Consider the following 20,609-nt stretch of genomic DNA (forward strand, 5'->3'; position numbering starts at 1 on the left):
TCAATTCCCCGGTTAGTAGTCCGCTTGTAGTTCGCACAGGCAAAAAGGACAAGGCCCTAACAAGGCACAGGCCGTAATACCGCCATATGCAAACAGGATGTTGTGAGCGTTTCCGGAAGAGCCGCTTGGAAGTTGCGTGGGTAGATGCTTGGATCATCGATAACCACGTGACAAGTGATGTTTTTCCGGTAGTCAATATGGCTGCCACGTGGTGCAGACGGTGTGGTGTGGTGTAGTGTAGTCGGGTAGTAATTTAATGCTAGTGACCGTAAAGATCGTAGTTCTAATGGCATTCGTTGTATATTGACTGTACTTGTTCCGTCTGTTGTTCCCAAGTGCCAACTGTGCGTTGAATTCTCCAGAAAGATGAGCGAGGCGAAAAATAGAAAAAGGAACACGGCAAAAGCGGCCACTGCCTCGGCGAGCTTGTCACCCGTCGATGCGGTTGACGGGAGCGACGACCCCAGCAATGCTAACGGTACCCTTCATCACGAAGATGCTCCTAAGGAGATATCACAGGTGATGCAACGAGCATTGTGGCCACCATGATTTAGTTCGTTCAGAATTTTGTTTCGCTCGTAGGCATTCCCAAATTGTTGGCCTCCTGTACAAATACATTGAGAAATTAGCTGTGCGAATACATTGAGAAATTAGCAAGGGTGGCGAGTGGAGCACTGACTTCTGGCGAACACGACAAATACCCATGCGTAATAAACCTGCAATGCACATTTATTGGCCATTTCTCTTTGCTGCAATGTACGCTGATGTGATTCATTAGAGACTCCATGCTGAGAGACCCGTTGGCTGACCACCAAGGAATCTCGCTCTGCAGGTTCGCTGTGAGGAAACTAACAGCGCACCTGGTTATTTGAGCTCCTGGTTGAATGGCTGCTCCAAATCATTTGCTTTCAACATCGAAGTTGATGCAATGTCGACCGTTCTTTTTCTACTGGCGCTTCTTACAAGAATGTGGAGACTAGAACAACCACGGAGCATCGTGTAAGTGCTGAACCTTGTCGTTTGTTTCTCTTGTGACACTCATTAGCCCATTCGTAACCACTTAATCGTTATGTGCCATGTGTGGGTTCTAGAAATTTTGTCTGCAGTTTCATATATTTTAGAGTAGCCTTATGTAGGCAAAGAATGCCGCATGCTTTTGCATTGCAGATTCGACGAGTTGCATTATGGAAAATTCGCAAGCTTGTATATGAAGAATATTTTCTTCTTTGATTCACACCCACCTCTTGGAAAACAGCTGGTTGCACTAGCAGGTAAAATGCTACCGCTATTGTTTTTTTGGACCTTGCCAGCTTTTACACTTTGGATAACATCTATGCAGCATTCTGCCTGGACATATGCGGCATTTTCCAACTTGTGTGAACATGATTGCTAACAGCAGCATACACAAAAAGATGTGGCGAAGGGAAAATTACATGTTACATAACCACTGAAAGCAACGTGGCACTGTTTTGCTTAAAAATGAGAGCCAGAGCTCATGTTCCCTTGAAATTGGCCAAATTAACAGAGCTCTTCACTGCTTTATTTTAAAAACAGATTAACTAGGCAGTGTTGCATTGGTGCCTGTTGTGCTAGATGTATATAATGAAGGCTCAGTAGAACTGCTCTCTCTTTTAGCATTGTTTATTTTCATGCTATAGTTTAATTACCAAGACTGATTGACCATTTTTATCTTGACCAGTGTTTTGTGGGGGTTCGCATTGGAAGAAAAATTTTTTGGCTGCTTTGAAAATGATGATTTGCACAGTGACACTCCTGCTCATGTATGTCTGTTGCCATTAAGTGTAGTTCTGTCACTTACCTCTTCATTGGAAGTTGTGTCTCTCTTCAGTAATGGCACACACTCAGTGATGTCCAGTAATTACTGCCCCTCCCATACTTGCAAAGTTGCAACAAAAGTGTTTCATGTAATTGGATGACCTTTGGTGGCAAAAAGAGGTTGCTATTTCAGATTAGTGGCAACAGTTGATGTGAGGCCCTTGCCATGAGGGCCGAGCAGCTCTGCATCCCATTACTGAGCACGCAGTTGCAGGCTCAATGCTAGCAGCGGCTGCGTTTCGAAGGAGGCAAAGTGAAAAGAATGTGTGCATGGAGATTTCGCTACATGTTGAAGAAATCCAGGTGCTCAAAATTTTTCCAGAGCCCTCTGCTGTGGCATGCCTAGTATTGATGCTCTAGGCATGCCACAGCAGAGTTGATGCATGCAGTTCACTTGCAAATTTGGCCGGTGGTGGTGACACCTGTATTTCATTTATTAGCCTGTTCTAGCTTATGAAAGCTCCATTCACATTGAAAGTAATGCCTTTGTTGTTAAAATGCGCTAATCTATTTGTACTGGCCATCATCAGTTAGTCCTCAGTGTCCCTTTAAAGGGGAGCACTTCTTGTTTCACATCATTTGCTTCTGTCCTGCGTTGCAGGTATAGCTGCTGCGAAAACTTTGTTTTTGTTTGGTATTGCTGCATATGATGCCAACTTACGATTCATTGTGACCAAATTAGACAAGGACCGCTACACATCATTTTAGCAAGGTGTTTGAGCCTGAAACCTTGAAAAACTGTCCCATGGCACCAAACTGATGGCTGCCAAGCTGCACTTTTTCCTTGTAACTTTTCACAACACACCATTCATAACATATTCTTGCCCACTGGGTCCATATGGGACCAGCCATCCCTTTCTTCTCGCTACATCATATGTAGGGGTTGGGCTTTTCTGTTTAAACCGAAAAACGCCGGTAAAAGTATGCTGAAGCCGTTTTTTGAAATTCGGTTTTGACCAAAAAATGTCGGTATTTCTGGCATGCATGTCACAACTTACTGGCTATTCAGTACCACTTACAAGGTCACAGCAAACAATTAAGGAAGGGCTGGAACCAGGAATGCGGTGCGACAGAGTTATCTTAGGAATTGAGTACAGTGACTGTGAAGTCTGTTTCTCATGCAAGCGAAAACGCTAGCGAATCCTGTTGCCGAGGTGCAAAAATTAGTCTTGAGTCGTCGTGGTGGCTCAAGTGGCTCGAATGACGAGGTTCCAACAAGTTCAAAATTTTTCACTGTAACTCACCACTCAACTGCTCAATTTGCTCAGTCACATGCATGTGAACCAGCCTTGAGGGAGGCTCGAGCATGTTGTAGCTAAGTGTTACAGGCTAGTGTAACGCCATCTGCTCAGACTTATCACAGACTTGGGGCCATTGCTTCGTTAAGTAGGTTTTTCCATTGTATGAAAGGACATTGAACTTTTAGAACCGTAACAAGTAACTGTCAATGCGAAACAGTGAATTAACAGCACGAAGGTGTTGTGTTCTGGCTTCTGCGGCGGTTAAGCCGCAGAAGTTCCATTGCCGCCTCAGCATGCGGAGCCTAGGGTCCACGGACCTCTCGTTGAGCGCAGAGTGCAACCAGAATGTGACAATGAAGTTTTTAGAACTAAACTCCCACTTGCATTTTTGTCTCATGGCCCAATCATTCAACTTTGGCATTTTTACTTTTTGTATGTAAAGGCAGCTCTTAAGACTGCCATTTATGTGGTATGTACTGCTATATGAGCAGCTCTTTAAAAAAAAAAAAAAGGTTACTGTAAACTGTGTGTCACATTTGACCGCACAGGGACGTCATATATTTCGCTGATAAAAACTGAAAATTCATATATAGAAAGTAATATTTGCCGAAAAAAATAAGAAAAAATAAACACTGAAGAAAGTCCGCCGAATTTTCAAAAAATAAAAACTAAAAAGTCTAACCCCTAGTCATATGTGGCAAGTCACCTGACTGTGTGACACGCCACCAGGTGCATGCATCATCTGCTACAGGGCTTTAAAAAGCTCTTCTAGCTGCAATTCCATACCAGTTCTTTAACAAGCCTAGACATTTGTCACGATTAGTTTTATAACATATGCAACAGGTTTAAAGTTATTCTAAGGTGTAATAGGGCACTTCATTTTCAGGTTTCATTTTTTTCTGAAATGCAGAGGGTAAAAATCGGGCAGTATTTTCTGAGCTTGGGTGCAAATCAGGTTGTTCAGCAAAAAGTTCCATCCATAATTTGTTTTTCTTTCCTAGGGGGTTGGGGGGGGGGGGGGGGGGGGCATTTTTTGCATTTAAAAAAAAAAACAGTTGCTAGGAGCGCTAATTTTTTGGTGGGGTATAAAATGCACTGGCTTGCTATTTTGTAAACAGTATGAAATGGCAGATTGCATTAAAAAAACTTACCAAATCAGATATTTTTGTTCCTCATTGATTACAGCTATTTCATCGTGTGCATTGTCATCTGCATAGCCTTTCTGTGTCCGTGCAAGACCTGTGTGTTTTTGTACGGCGTGAAAGCATTAATTCTACATCACAGTGACTATCTAAACACATAAGAGCCTTAGAGCTGGACGTCATTACCATGAGTGGTGCTTGATACAATGATGCCCACGAGACACCTGATCAGTACTCGTGTTTTGACTCCCTGCTTCTTAAACGTGCTTGGCGAATTGGACTTCACATAAAGCAGCATTACAATAATAAGTGTTAAAACGTGTTTAAAATTATCAGCTAACTAAAAAACACTCCTTTGGAATAAACACAAGATGCCTGCTAATTTTTGTGTGTGGTCTTCAGTTTTCTGTACGGAAAGTTCGGTTGGGCAGAAGTCGGGTTCAACCCGATTTTTAAGAAGTGTATTTGGAGTGCAAGATTTGGGTAAAAACAGGTTTTACCCAAAAGTAATGGGCCCTTTTTCATTTCATTGTAGTTGGCCTTTCAGGAGAAACCTCATACCATGTTCAGGTCAACAATTAAATTTGCTTGTGAAGGGCTTTGTTTTCACTGTTTTTGGCTAGAATTGCCCTACTCTTCTGTTCCCAGGATACCTTGCTGGTTTTGATGGGGAAACAGAGTTTGACCGGATTGGTGGAAGTGAGTGACTTGCCCTTATATCTTTTTTCCTTGCTTTGCATGACTCGGAAGCAATTTTGAGTTGTATGTTTTACTTGAAGCACCCCGAACAGGTTTGCACATATTGAACAAGCATACACTGCACACGAAGCACGCATTCATGATTGTCTAGACTAAACGTCGTTGCTTTGTGTGTAACAAGGAGGCCACATATTCGAATAGAAAACCCTGTTGTGGCAGTAGTGCTACCATTCTCACTAGGCACTGCTCATGGCAGAAGCTGTGTTGTAATTCGGAATGGGAGTCCGCTACATTAGTTATAAGAATCTTATCAAGAGCTGGTGAAGTTGGCAAACAGGCATTGTGCAAAAATTTTCTGCGAAGAGGGGAGACTTGATGTGAAGCAAAATCAATTACATGGGTTGTAGCATTGTAGGCTGACATTTATTAAGCACCTGAAAAAGTGTGGAATATTGCCTGCATTGAGCAAAGGGCTGGTATATACAAGCTTTATAAGACACCTCAGGAAACAAAGTTCATGCAGAGATGTCTTGATGATTGTTTTGTATTGCTTACAAATAGAAGCTGGTACTGTGGAAACATTGTGATAGCCTGAAAAATGTCTTCTCTGGAACATGCGGCAACAAACGCACACTTTTCACTTTATTACCTGATTAATATTTAGCTGTGTAGGTTTGCATTCTTTTAGTGTTTGCTATATTAAGCATCTTTAAGGTGGGGTGAGGCTTTGAAAACGTTCTTCAAAAGTTGGCTTTGCAGCATTTGTAATAAAAATTTACTATGGCTGTAAAGTTTTCAAGTAATCTTAAAGATAGGTGCAGCTTGCAGTATAGCTCAAAACTAGATTGAAATTTTGGCTAGTGTTTTTTATTTTTGTTTATTTTTTATTCTGATGTACCTTTTTCTTAAAATCTAGTGTTTGCAGAGTGTTGAACTTTTGTACAAGAGTAGCAACCAATGCTTTACTTAACTGGTACCAAAATGATGCACTTCGAACTAAAACTAGATTTATTATGTTTATTTTTCTTTGTCGATGCAATAAAATTGCCACCATGAATGGTTTATTTTTAGTCAAAAAAATACAAATGAACTTATGAACACCTCGAGAGGGGAGTAGTTTTTCTCTTTCTCCATTCTCATGGTGTTCCATCTTTTGCTGTCTGTGCCAGACATTTGAGAAAGACAGGGTTCCTGCATTCTGTGGCACAACTTTGCCAGACATTGTAGGCTCTGGAGTTCGTTAGTGGTCATCTTTGATTTCTAAGCATAAACAGTTTAAATAGATTGCAGCATGGTGAATATTTTTCTTTCTACCTGTGCCATTTGTGGGAGTTTTTGCCGTAAAATGTACGCATGAAGCTCCAGTATGTCTCATACACCAGCGATGGCCTAGTTTGAGCATCTGCCTCGTATGCGGGAGTTGAGGGGTTCGATCCCCACTGCCGCAGGGCACCCACCGGTGGTACAGTAGGTACAACCTTTTCCCTGGCCTGGTGTTCAGCTGCCATGGCGCTTTTCGGCCAAAGCTACCCTTGCAGAATTAACCCCCAAATGGGCCCCCTTTTTTTTTTTTGAAATTGTTTTTTTTTTTTAAAGCATTTTTCACTGTGGTGTATTTTGAGTATTTAGGTGTGCTAATATTTTGCACATGTACATGCGCCGTTTTAAATTTACGGGGCATGCAAGTTGTGAGAAAGGAGAATTTTGTCTCAGCCATTGCACGTAACCTGGAATGAAAAATGCAGCCAGTGCTTTAGTGTGTGAAAACGGCAGTTTTGGGCTGTGTGCCAGGGCTACATGGCAATAGCTTTTTCAGTGAATCACATGCCCCATAAACTTTTGATATCGGATGCATGTGTTGCGTTACAGAACAGAAGCACCTTGTAACTCACTACTTGCACCTTTTTTTTTTTGTCATTGTGCTGGTTCATTGTGTTATTCTATGCTTTCTTGCTGCATTAGTGCAACACTAAGGTGACATTCTGTATTTGTTTCTAGACTACAGTCCATCAGTCCCATTGTGGGCTTTGCGATTTGTGCCAGCACTGTTTGGTTCGCTGCTGGTTCCTGTCACCTACCACCTGGCACTATCACTTGGTTTGGCCCAGCTTTCAGCTGCCCTAGCTGCTGTACTTGTCCTGTTTGAAAACTCTCTTCTCACCCAGTCAAGATTTGTCCTCATGGAGGCCATCCTTATGTGCTTCTCAGCGCTTGGCTTGCTAGCCTTGCTCAAGTTCCGAAGGCAAAGGTCAGTCAAAAAGAGGATACTTGATTTGGATTTGTTTTTACTTGCAGTAATGTCATGCCATTTTTTTCTCTTAGCTTCAGCACACTTATATCAGTTTATTTGATTTGTCGCATCTCTTCAGGAGATATTGTTCTGCAAGTCAACCTTATTGGAAAATGATGTTTTCCACTTTTACTTAGCTAGCTTCCTTGCCGACATTACACATAGTTTTGTCAATCAATGCTCAAACACAAGGCAGTGTTTCTTCAGCGTCGCATCAGTGTCTCAGCTATTGGCGTCGCCTGAGGCGAAATTCTGGCACTTGGAGCAAGACGATGGAAGGGAGACACAGATATGTGGTGATTCCAGATCTCGGCAGCTGTGCCAGAAACACCTCACAGATGGCAGTTGGTGGGGATCAATGACTAGCTGCACGTTGGCAGTGATTTCTTGATTAATTCCGTGCTGCTGCACCCCCCATAGGCGCGGCCCGTTTCTGCGAAGGCAGGAGCGCTGCTTCTGTCCCCGCACCATTGTTCCCCTTGCCCGCCATAAGTTCCCCTTGCCATTGATTAGGATGATCAGCTACGGGCAGGAGATAATTATCCAAATACTATCTGGGATCTCTCCACAACCCTATCTGGAGATGCCAGTTCATATGTCCTCATGTGTTTGGTGACCCTCTCCTGTGGGTGCTGAGCAACAACGCTGGTAGACGAGACGCCGATGCGAAGTCGCAGAAACGTTGCCTTGTGTTAGGGCCTTTATGAGTTTCATTTTTCATTGCATAGGTCTCTTCCTTTGGCAAGATTGGTGTACTGTTCATGTAGGAAGTGGTGGCCAGGTACTGCTCCAAAGTGGCCAAATCTTGTTCTGTTGGGAGGGTCCATTGTCAGCACTGTTTCTTAGGATCTGTCCTCAGTCCAGGCTTGGTTATTGAATTCCATGAACACTCGCTTTATTTTTTCCTAAACCAGTGGAGACGTACGTCGACACCAAGTTTCAAGCCACGAGCTTTTTTCACTCTACCTCTACACCAGCCGTGCGGTGGCATACCTTGCCAATACCTGTGAGTCAGAAATGTGGAGGCTAATGAAAAGGCTCGAAATTAAATTGAGGACTGTGCAGCTGGCTATGGAAAGGAAAGTTATAGGTGCAACAGGAAGAGGCAGGAAGAACATGGAGTGGGTCAGGAAGCAAAAACGTGAGTTAATGATGTCCTAGCCTAGATCATGAAGAAAAAAATGGGCAGGGCATGCAATGCGGAGAGCAGATAACCGATAGCCGCTCAGGGTAAAGAGGGGATTCCAAGGGATTGCAAACATAGCAGGGGACGGCAGAGAGTCAGGTTGGCTGAGGAGATTAAGAAGTTTGTGAAAATCGAATGGCCGCAGCTGGCGCAGGGCAGGGTTAATTGGAGGCCAATAGGAGAAGCCTTTATCCTGCAGTGGATGCAGTTAGGGTGATGATGATGATGATGATGTATATTTCTTCCTTTAAGCAGTGCCTGTGATACATTTCTGTGTTCATATTTATTAGAATGTGACCACTTTTCTGCCTATTGCTTCTGTTTTGCACGTGATAAGCACAGAAAGTTTTTTGGCATTTGCCACTCTTTTTTTGTGCTATGTTCGTTTCTTATTGTACAGTATTTCAAGTTTGCACAGTATTTTGAGTTTACAAAGTAAACTGCAGGTTTTACTTTGAAATTTGAGGGCAACTTTTCCTTGAAAGCTCACCAACAGAAACATCTTCTGGTATGTCTGCTATTGAGGCTGTTTGGATTCATTTATTTTTAATAGCAATCATTACTGTTTTGTTTTGAGCTATTTCATTCATCTGACTGGCACTGGGTAGTAGATTATTGACCTTGGTCTCCATAAGTGACATGTGCAAAATTTATGCCGTTAACTATGGCCAGGTTACAAAGGCATTTATTTGGTTGGGAGGAATGCTATGTGCTGCATTTTCTCCCAGCTGCCACACCTAGAGCAGGTCAGGTGTGCCGTGCAAAGATATTGCAATTCAAAGGTTGCATAGCATGGGTGCGACAAGCCTTTGAGAGTGCAGTTATGTTTATGTGCAAAATGATGAGAGGACCGCTGGATGTAAGGTGCTGGTTACACATTGCACTGCACCTTAGAAAGTGGCAGTGTGTGTTAACCACTGAGAGTTATGTTATGGTTGTTTTCTTTTTATTACAGATCATTCACATTTTCATGGTGGTTCTGGTTGATCCTATCTGTGGTGTTTCTCACATGCTCTCTTTGGTAGGCACCAACTCACTTTTGCATATTTTCTTGAATTGCAAAAGGTCTGAGGGTTACAAAATTTTGTACTCTTTTTTTATTTTCAGTGTCAAGTACATTGGTGCTTTTTCCATGTTTTTGGCAGTCTACATAATGGCTAGAGATTTCTGGAATATGCTTGGAAACAGCTCTATCTCAGATGTAAGTCTGAAGGCTACTTGTTTTACAGATAATCTTCACTTATCATTATTAATAACAGGCAAAAGAGCAGCAGTTCTAATAAGTCTTTCCTGAACATGCAAAACTTGTTTAAATATCTGTTACTACTCGTATATTTAAACAAGATACAGTCAAGTCCACTTATAACAATACTGGTTATAACAATATATCGGATATAACAATGGTCAGTCATGGCACCATCAGCTTTGCCATGCGTTCTATGGTAAAATAAACTGCTTATAGCAATGCTGTCAAGGCACATTATTGGTTATAACAATTAAATATGGTAATTGAGTGTCAACCATTATAGAAAAAAAAACAAGGAAATGCTATAACCACACCATCAAAACCATGCTTACAACACAAAAGCGTGCACGTGTGGGGCCGACCAATGGACTAAGCTGGCGCAGCAACGCCACGATAGCAAAAGAGGCAGGCGTCATCATGTCAGGAGAGCTGCTGCATTGCTGCATTGGCTACGCACACCCCAAATCAGTCTGTGCAGTGCGCGTGCATGCAGCCAGCGCCGGTTTTTTTCTCTTGTCAGCTGTCACCACAGCCTTAGTTCTGCATGCTTCTTGAATTTCCCATAAGAATGATTCCTGTGACGTGGAGGTGCGCGAAGCTCCTGGTGGCGCAGTGATGGCGGTGCTTTGGTCATCAGTGAACATTGTTCCGGTTTCCTGGAATTCGAATTAACAAGCTTTTACAGCCATTAGAACAATCAAATCCCTCCAGGTCCTTCCTGTCAATAAATTCTATAAAGTTTGTCATCTTTTATTTTTTTCGGCACAACCCTGTTGGTTATAACAATTATTGGTTATAACAATGGTATTTTCATGGCACTTGAATATTGTTATAAGTGGGCTTGACTGTAATTGCTCTGTGTTTGGTTCTTGTTTGTGTGTTCCGTCTGTCTTGCTGTGCAGTGTAACAGTGAATTTGTGCTAGTAATTCCAGCTATCTGCAGTTATAAAATATAGGCTTGCTGGTTAAAATGGAGCTTACTTTCGTTTAGTAAAAGAATCTGTACTTCACATTCCTTGTGCTAACAGAGCAAACTTATGCAGGCACTTCGGAGCATTTTGTTGTTGTTTTGTTGCATGCAGCAGTTGCTGCAGTGCTTACATTTAATCAAAAGCAGTTATTTTTCCCGTGGTAACGAAAAAGTTCAGTTCCTACCCCACATCACTGCATCAGTCTGTCTTCTCTACGGTCATCTGTAGAGGTAGAAGCCTTACAGACACTTCCCGAAGCAGATTGCCGGTGAGAGAGAACCATGTATGGTGTTTTGGTGGGCAGTTGCTTCATCCACGGTTAGTGACCAGTCACCCATTACAATGCACTCCACTGACGCACCTCATCCCGGTGCCACCACGTTGTGTCTAGTTGAATCAAGGAGAATCTTTCTAAGAACTGATGGAATTTCAGAACTTCAACATGCATTTATATGCTTACTGCCATGGGGAGCCTGCTTAGCTGTGAGTCTGTTTGGATATGAATATCTGTGGGTTTCACACTTTGACTATTAAAAGAATAGTGCTTGCCATAAAATGCTGCTCTTCTTTAAAGTATTTTTTTAATGTGTCTCAGACACTCGCTATATTTCTCACTTACTATATTCTCTCACTATATTTCTGGCTCATAAGTTATTACATTGCATGTTTTGTTGTTTTATTTTTCCAGGCCAAACTTTGGGCACATTTTATTGCAAGAGCAACTGTAATGACAGTGGTGCCTCTAGGAATTTACCTGGGTGTGTTTTATCTGCATCTGAGCCTACTTACCAGGGCTGGTCCTCATGACAATATCATGACCAGTGCTTTCCAAGCAAGCCTCGAGGTAATCCTGCTGTTGTAATGCGATCGAATAGTCCGGCTATTTTTTTACCCAATCTGCGCAACCAACTGGCTCAGAACAACACCCTTCTTAAGGCAGAGGCGTGTGTGGAGTATTTTACTTTCTAGTACAGGCTTCTGCAGTCGTCATCTTTTGCTCAAGCTTCATGAATGGTGCTGTATGGCTAAAGAGTTGGAAAAAAAAAAAAAAAAAAGGACTCTGCTCAGCTACATCACATTTGTGTGATGCCAGCCTACATGAACTGCTCAGGGGGTGGGAAATTGTCCTGACTATGCTGTCATTTTGCTTGGGCTTTCAGGCGTGCGATGATATGACACATTATGCTAAATACGATCTAAACCATGAGGCCGAGAAGCGATGTGCTGTGCGATGTCAGTGCACGTTAAAGAACCCCAGGTGGTTGAAATTTTCGGAGCCCTTCCACTACGGCGTCTCTCATAGCCTTGGTCGCTTTGGGACGTTAAACCCCATAAACCAAACCAAACCAAACATTATGCTCAAATTGCCCCGATGTTGCCATGGAGTATAAGGCTCTTCTTAACAATCACTACCATGCGCTACCGTATGTGACTTATTTTGCCCATAGAGAGCTGGGCTTAGGGTGGGGCAATCTCTCAGCTTGTCAAGTTCATCAGTTGCATTAAGTGAAAGTATGAGTTTGCCCTGCTTACTTACAGGCAAGCTAGAAACCTGTCACTCAGCTGAAAGGTAGCTGCAGTTAGCCAGCAGCATCCTCATTTTGGTCCTTTTTTTTGTTGCTCGTACAGGGAGGACTGGCATCCATCACTCGGGGCCAGCCGTTATCAGTTGTACACGGCTCACAGATCACCCTACGACACACACACGGCCGTGCCTGCTGGCTCCACTCACACCCACATGTGTACCCAGTCAAATACCCTGATGGCAGGGGCAGTTCACACCAGCAACAGGTATGATTCTGTGCTTTTTGCACGAGCGAGTGGCACTATGGCGCTAGTGAAAAATAAATGGAGCTGTGCAGGTGTTGATGCCTCCTCATGATAGGACAGTGAAATCATGTTGTGAACGTCATTCAAATGATTTTTGCTCAGATCCCATGGTGAGCACTTGTTTATTCATAATGGTGAATTCCAGTCGCAGATTTGCAGCACTTCCGGTTGAACATTTTTCTTCTCTTTATGAGCAAGGCTATTCCAGTGGCTGATCAGGATCATGGGTCACGTGTTCCATTGGCAGATTGGGAGCAGTCATTGAGCAGAGGTCGTTCCGTGAAGTAGTCTGGACTGCTCTGCCCGAAATCTGTAGATTCGACCGAAAGGCTGTGTGAGATATTTCCTTTAGCAGCATGCTTTCCAGCACCACATTCTCTCCTGTTCTGCTGTTCCGTAGCAGATGACACTCATGGGAGAGTGCAAGGAACACCGGTTGCTTTCCCTGTCGGTGGTGTGGGAGTGCTTCCAGCTTGCTCTGGCTGGAGCATGAGTGTTCCAAACACAGATTCAAGGGGAGTGCTCTTTGAAAGATTCAAGCACTCTATCGCAGAGCTGGATCTGCGATTGGAATTCACCATAAGCAAAACTATTAAGTAGTACTACAATTTCAAAATAGTGAGTGTTTTGAAATAGTAAAGATTTTTTTCCTTTGAGGTTTTTCTGGTGTGCCTTGTATGCCTTAGTGCTAGAAATTTTTTAACTGTTCTTCACTTGAACTCTGGGTAGCTAGCTCTCTGGCTCATATGTCCAGGGACCGACTAAGTAGGGTAGCTATGAGGGCTAGAGAGTGGGCACACTGATGGATAAGCCGTGTGTGGTCCTGTGACTCGGGCAGCCCTGGTAATGGGTGCTGTGTGTGTGGGAGGAAGGTGTGGTAAAGCTGTTGCTGATTTCCTTGCCCTGTGGGAGGGAAAAAGTATGGGAGTTTTTCTTTTTTTCTCAGTTTGTGTACTTGCTTGAATAAGCATACATAGCTTCATCAGATTGTATCATCAAACCAAACAGGGGCTTTGTCAGAGAGCCTTAAAGGGACACTGAGGACAAAAGACAGTTGGCCTGCATCAGTAGGGTACTGCATTCTAATACAGACTGACCACTGTCGCCAAAAACGGTGTTCTTAAAAGTTAGAAAAGGCCAAAAAACAAGGTTCAGGTGTCTCCATCACAAGCCGATTGCACAGGTGAAATGTTTGCGTCAACATCGATTTTTGGTCGCAGATTCCAGAAGCTACGTGACATCACCATTCTCATCAGAGTGATGGCAACCCATCCAACACTGCCAGGGGAAGCCAGAGGATCAATTTTTACTGAGAACAGCAATTGGATGGAGTTGTCCTCGGTGTTCTTTTAAGGGTCCGAGAAGTGCTTTTAGTATCCCATAGGGTATTAATATGACTACCATTGTTTGAATTAAGGCTTACTGTATTGGCAAGTTATTAAATCGAGAATAATTTCAGGTGACATGCTACAGCTTCAAGGATGTCAACAATTGGTGGATAGTGAAGCGTCCATCAATGTAAGTGACCAAGTGGTTCCTTTTGTTCGCCTCTTGGCTTATGCTTTCATTGTAAGCATTTTGTGGTGTATATAGTAACATACACAGCGTGCTCTGAAGCTTTATGTATCGATAGCATTGCCGTGGCACGTAGTAGTATGTTAGGAAGAAGCAACTTTCAGTAAAACACATAGCTGTTTTGCATCCACCATGGCATGAGGTTTCCTATTCCTATTAAATTAGTTTCCTTGCAAGATTTTTATTGGCCTTAATTGAGATAGAGCTTGCTTTTAATTAACAGACACACAGTCATGGCAAACAACCTAAAAGCGACATTTTGCAGTGTTCACACGATAACGATTGTTGTGTTTGATGAATGTTAAATAATGGCATGGTTTGTTTGCTCTTTTAAACTTCCTGAGTGGATTTGGGCATCCGCCTTGTACAGTAGAATTTCCATTATGGTCACAGTTTATAGAATGTGTAAATCCCTGGCCAGAACGAATTGTGTACAATGGGCAGAATTTCGGATGTTCTGAACACCCTCCTGTGCCGTTACGGATGATATGAAAGCACAAGCCGTGGTTGCATCCTTGCACTGCCCGCACATCACTGACACCGCGATCACAAATTGTACGGTATGTACTGTGAGTTTGCGATCGCTGATGTTTTGGGTTCCTAGAGTTCGGTTTTTCGGGATAAAATAGACAGCAGCAACTCTCTAAGGAGCCCAAAAAGTTCAATTTTTCATCGTAGGTGCAGTTGCGTTAACGAGACAGTCTTCCGTGGCGGTCCTTGCCTCGTGCTTCAGGCGGGAAGGGACACGCATTATGGCGTGCTAGCACAGAATTGGTTCATGGCATGGTTCACGGCATGACGAGTGGCCATGTCACACATTCTTGTATCAAGGACGTGAGGTGCGGTGCGGCCAAATGCAGTCAGACATTACTAAACCTTGACTTTAGCTCAAATACATGTTAATATTATTGCTTACAAGTGGAACACGGGAGATGGAGAAATTCGCGATCTTTGAAGGCGAAGCAGTTATTTTTTGTAAGGTCGCGGATTTTTCGGACTATTAAGACCATTTTTTCGGATCCCGTCAAGTCCAAAAAATCAGTTGGCCATTGTATTGCACGAAGCATATTTGTGCCGGCCTCTTGGGCTGTGAGGTATTCCCACAGAGTGTGTGTGAAAGATGGGAGGTCCCTACACAGTTAGGACAAGTAGTAAGGGGCTCTGGGGGCCTGGTGAAATGGTAGGACCATGAGAAAAGCATTGTTGAGTTGGTGGACAACTACCTACCTGGTGTTCCATCAAGGTTTCAAGTTACCTGAAAAGTCGAGAAGACAGTAGCAAAAATTACCAGTGTTAATGTTCTCTCATTTTCAGAAAGGACATAGTTGTCTCAGACCCTCCAGATGTTATCAAGCATGGAGACATTGTCCAGCTCATTCATGGCATGACAAGTCGGGCTCTAAACAGGTGTGTGCAAATTTATAGCTTCATAAGACAAGTGGTGTCAGTTGTGGAATAAGTACAAGTTTGAGCGTAGATAAATAAAGGCTTCCTTCTTCTTGTGGTTAGTGCTTTTAGACTGTAGTAGTCTGTAGAAGCACTGTAGTAGCAAAACTGTAACTAACTGTAGTAGCAAAAACATGATGCATACGACCTGACCTTAGGGGTGACAACTTCCTTCCTCACCTTCACTCTATTTGTTTCCTTTCCTCACCTTCACCTGACTATCTCTGTCTTCCCTTGCCCTCTACAGTCTTTTTATGCCTATCCTCCCACACCTTCACCTCACTGCGTGCACCCCTCATGTCTGGGTGGGGCACAAGAAACCTGGGAGCACATTTTTCGGGCACTTCTGCGACAATGATAATTTTTGCATGCTGCCCAAGTTTCGTCACTGTGGGATTCAACTATAATAGTTGTGGGATTCACTGTGAAAGCTACCTGTTTGGCTGAATGTTTAATTACAGTAAAACTTTGATGGGTTTGATGGATAATTTGGTATTATGTAGCTATTTTGAAATCCGGAATAATTCATAGAATTTCCGCAGTCCTGTTACTTCTAATCTCAATTTTACCGGATTTCAGCCAGCCATTTGCATCAGCTCAGTTAACTCAGAGACGTGGGGTGCAATGCGGGAACACCAGACTTCAACTGATATCGCAGTGTTGCGCCACATATAATTGGCACGTGAGCTTGCATTAAGCAGCGCAACACCTTATTGCACTGTTCAGTGCTGCACACACTGTTGCACAAACAGCGGCAACACTCCGACTTAGCACATGGTACGGTGATGTCATGCGAGCCAAAGCAACAGTCTGCAGTTCACCACTGCCTGACTGCCAGCGTGATCAGCACTCGGACCGCGCTGGCACCGACATTGGCGTATAGATTATATTTCATGCATGTCGCATGCCAAGTCAGACTCGTCAGTGCAAAATATACACTGTGCGAGCTCCTGATTGCCCCTCAGACAAAGTGCGCACGCTCTCTTCTCATTGCACCTTTTCAACCGCAGCTGCTCCTATCACAAGCCCTTCTACGTATGCTCTTTAGAGCTGTACCTGACGTATTCGAGCTTGGCTGTGATCCTCGCGTGTGCTGAAAGCGATGAAGTATAAAAGTGCTGGTGAACGGTGAAGTTTGCCAGTGACTGAGTTCGATTGCGAGTGATGCACATGTTCTGTGGTCGTTGAAACCGCCGTGACCGAAATTCTGATGACTTCCAATGGCGCAGCTATTATGACGAGTCTAGATGGGCTCCCGTGGTGAGATGAATTAATTGTGAAGCATCGAGCGCAACTTTTATTGAGTGTAATGGTAGTGACTTGAAGTCCTGCACACAGTTGAACAATGTTTCGCACTTGCCGGTGTTAGTCTGCCCGAAGCCTCTGGCAGGTGGCAACCTGCCAGCAGGCTTTATGGCCATCTGTGCAAAACACTTTATGGCAAAACACTCTATGGGCTGCGAGTGGGTTTTGAACCCACAGCAGCACAAACAGGTCATCTTCGCAGGCCACTGCATTAGACCACTTCGTCATCGCTGCAGCCAAATATCACTTGTGATTAACTGCTAGTCTCTCACTCTATGCTTTAGATGTCGTCATCTTCATTTCAATTTCATTTCAATTTCAAGCTGTGCGCAATGGATTTAGAACACACTGCTATTGCCTTGCCCTCTTAAACTGAGCCTCGAACTGATACCGAAGTGAAAACCAAAGTGCGAGCACGCCTAATTCACATTTGGCCTAACCATGCTAAATCGTCTGTCATTTTTTTTTTTTGTTTTGTTTACTTGGTCCCGTGGGCTTCGAACTGAGGTTCTGCTGTGTGCGGTTTTCTTGTGTGTGTGTGTGCTTATTTAGCTTATTATTTCAGCCTGTGCTTACAAGTTTTGTTTTATGTTTATGGACTATGAGGTCTGTTGCATGTATGCCAAGTCATTGCTTTTTTGGACACTGGGCATTCTCATTTGCTATTTACATTAACTGTGAAAGCAGCTGTCTTGGTAGCATGAAAATTTTTTGAATTTATTTACATTTAGTTGCAGAACTAAATTTAAGTTTCTCTGTTTATGTTCAGGTGTTATGTAATTTGATATCTTATCTGTTATCTTAACAAGCCATCCTAAGAGGGCAGTTGCTGTCTGCATATGTTATAATCTGATCTGTTTCAAGAGAGCTTGAGCCGCCCTCCCAGCTGGAGATAACCAATTGGCAGCAAGTAAACAGGTGCCAGCAGCAGTGCTTCTTTTCATGGATAGAGAAGTACATCTACAAAACAGAGCTGATGGCAGGGAGATATTTGGTGAGAGGTTCAGTTGGCAGCCAAAGGAATACATGCTGCCATATATATTTCCAAACATGACCTGATTGTAGAAGCATTAACAAATAATTTCTGTTCAGCTGGTCATCGTCGGGGATTGGCCTTTTTTTGTTTTTCAGCCATGATGTTGCATCTCCTATGTCTCCCCAGCACCAGGAGGTGTCATGCTACATAAATTATAACATATCATTCCCATCACAAAACCTGTGGAAAGTGGTGAGTGAAATTCTGATGAGTGATCTCTTGTCTCCGTATTCTTTCTTGTGTTTTATTCTTTTTATTAATAGGTATATACTTATATACTTCCTTATACCTGGCTTTTTCTTCACATTACAGGACATCGTGAACCGAGACACAGAAGGTGATGTGTGGCACACCATACATTCACATGTGCGGCTAATTCATGTCAACACAAGCCAAGCCTTGAAGGTGAGTTATAGTCTTGATTCCTGTGAAAATTACCGTGAACTTAGTGCCAAAGGGGGCTATAGACTTCCGCAGAGGCATTGGCTGTTGTGCAGAGGCTTAAGACAGCTTGGCACTGGTGTAGAGATTATTCATGCGACTTCAGTTGCACGGTGCACATATGCAAGCAGCCATTGCTGTGCCCCCTTGCACAGACAATTTGGAGGGTAGATGAGATTAAGAAGTTTGTGGGGATACGGTGGCTGCAGCTGGGAAAGGACAGGGGTTAATTGGAGAGACAACGGAGAGGCCTTTGCCCTGCAGTGGGCGTAGTCAGGCTGATGATGATTGCTGTGCAACATGGAAGATGAATGTGCAGGCAGTCACCCCCCGCCTCTGAAGCACAGGATAGCTGTGGTGTTCAGCAGCAGCCCCAGTGCTCTGTAGGAAATGTGCATCTCACAGTGCAGGGCCAATATTCTAACTTCGATCTCTAGGAGCACCAGTTGCTCAAGGGGCTCACAGTGCCCTTTGAGGATTGACTGAAGCAGTGAAAGTGTTTGTGGCTCTTAGTTGCGACAGAAGGGGTAGTGGTGCAGTTGCGTCATCTACATCCGTGGATTAGTGCCGCAGTTTTGTGAACTGCCTTTTTGGAACTAAAAATACAATGCACTGCCTATAGCCCCTCACTATGCCCCCTTCTGCAGCGTTGGAGGCCAAGTGGCAAGAAATAGGATTGCCAAATCAAGCACATTTCAGTACTGATGTGCACCTCAGTTATTTCACGGCTGGTCCAAAGATGCTTTGTTTCGCAGCTTAGCAGCGCATCTGCCTCTGCTGTTTCAGCCAGTCACTGAGTGCTTCATAGGATCAATTCCTAGTGAGATTGAGGCTATAGTATAGGCCCACCAATGTTGTCTCCCCAATAGAACCCCGCAGGGCACGAAAATGTTGAATTGGATGAAGTTGAGATGAAAATAGATTAGGATTTAGGTTGGAAAATTAAGCTAATATCATGTTTTCATGATTATATCATACTAAGAATGAATATCTTGCAACATTACCAGCGCTTAACCTTTCCCCATGCTTGTCCTGAACATCTTGCATCAACTTGCAGTTGCCATTCACTACGAGTTCATACTCTTCTTTCTTCTTTAACATTAAGATGCAGGGGTTTAGGGAGGAAGTGGCACTCACAAATGAGCATTGATAAAACAATACTCGTTTCTACTTATCTGCAACCAGTGCGATTTTGTTCAATTTCATAGCTGCCATGTTCCAATTTTTTTTGTCGTGTGACATACTGAGCGTTGCATCGCTGATAGACAATCAAGACAGTATTTTCTCTGCTTAACCGCTCGCTTGTTCAGGCTCAGATTTCACACAGAGGTGGTATATTATGGTCGGTTTTGTTTTGTACTACATTTGGGAGGGGTACTACCCAATTCGGTCGGAATTAATTGTTACTAAATCCTCATCATCTGTGGCAACTACAATTCAGAACAGTGAGTTATTGCAGCAGTGGTACTGGTATAGTGCTGTCTCACACCCAGTGGGAGAAAAATAGAAGCTGTAGCAATAGAATGCTTGAAGCTGTGAAGAAATTTACTTCTTCACAGTACTTGAAATACTACACATTTTTGTTGTGTATTTGGAGTACTGTGAAGAAGTGTGTTTAGAGTACTGTGAAGAAATAAGCTGTTATTGTTGAGTTGTTGTTTTATTTCTATGCCTGTGTTACATTGTTCATACTCATGAGCTATTAGTTGTTGACCATCTTGATACTGGTATTTGCTCAACAGCCTTATCATGGTAACTTATACATAAAGCAAAACTGTACACGTATGCCTAATTTTTTTTTTTTCACTTTGGGAACCTATCAGTGCTTTGTCTAAAACTGTGGCGGCATGCTTCCTGTGGTATGGAATGCAGTTGTTTGTTAGTGAGATTGCACAGCTTGTGCATTTCAGTTGCAGCTTGCTTATACGGCCTGTTTGAGAAGTAAGGCATTTTTAAAATGAATTGTCTACATACCATGTCAATTTCTTCAGAAGTTATTTTGTAGCTTTGTTGTTCTCATATTAGAATTTAATTTTTGGAGGCTTACTGTGTTCAGTTCAGTGACACTCTCGTTTGGATTGGTTTTTGGTTTTGTGCGATTCCAGTTCAGTGGCAAGCAACTTCCCGACTGGGGATTTCATCAGCATGAAGTTGTCACCGATCGTTTTATCTCTCAGGATGATACAGTATGGAATGTAGAAGAGCATCGTTACACCAAAAGTGAGTGATATAACAAGAACAACTCATCGGCAGAAAAAAAAGAGCATAGTTCCGCAAGCTGTCAAATTTAAAATAGGAATTAAGGCGCAGTCTAGTATTGTGGGAGCGGAAAAACAGAAGAATGAGGCAACTGGGTAGTGAAGTT

The 20,609-nt window shown here is 43.1% G+C and overlaps 1 protein-coding gene across 2 annotated transcripts in view; it reads left to right on the forward strand.

Annotated features, from left to right (window-relative positions):
- The first annotated feature begins 206 nt into the window (after nucleotides 1-206).
- rt (Protein O-mannosyltransferase rt) overlaps nucleotides 207-20,609 on the forward strand; it is a 35,532-nt gene continuing 15,129 nt past the window's right edge. Inside the window, exons 1-14 of one of the 2 annotated variants that reach the window (XM_089582202.1) lie at nucleotides 207-519; nucleotides 833-999; nucleotides 1,168-1,271; nucleotides 4,868-4,918; nucleotides 6,917-7,166; nucleotides 9,350-9,415; nucleotides 9,502-9,595; nucleotides 11,300-11,455; nucleotides 12,241-12,402; nucleotides 13,901-13,959; nucleotides 15,331-15,423; nucleotides 17,899-17,995; nucleotides 18,116-18,208; nucleotides 20,350-20,464. In XM_089582202.1, the coding sequence (XP_089438328.1) occupies nucleotides 367-519; nucleotides 833-999; nucleotides 1,168-1,271; nucleotides 4,868-4,918; nucleotides 6,917-7,166; nucleotides 9,350-9,415; nucleotides 9,502-9,595; nucleotides 11,300-11,455; nucleotides 12,241-12,402; nucleotides 13,901-13,959; nucleotides 15,331-15,423; nucleotides 17,899-17,995; nucleotides 18,116-18,208; nucleotides 20,350-20,464 (1,660 nt within the window). In that variant the 5' untranslated portion in view covers nucleotides 207-366. The remainder of the gene's footprint in view (nucleotides 520-832; nucleotides 1,000-1,167; nucleotides 1,272-4,867; nucleotides 4,919-6,916; nucleotides 7,167-9,349; nucleotides 9,416-9,501; nucleotides 9,596-11,299; nucleotides 11,456-12,240; nucleotides 12,403-13,900; nucleotides 13,960-15,330; nucleotides 15,424-17,898; nucleotides 17,996-18,115; nucleotides 18,209-20,349; nucleotides 20,465-20,609) is intronic. The other variant, XM_089582203.1, reaches the window with a different exon arrangement.

This window comes from Amblyomma mixtum, chromosome 3 (genome assembly GCF_055824585.1).
Source record: "Amblyomma mixtum isolate Tamu chromosome 3, ASM5582458v1, whole genome shotgun sequence".
Lineage (NCBI taxonomy): Eukaryota > Metazoa > Arthropoda > Arachnida > Ixodida > Ixodidae > Amblyomma > Amblyomma mixtum.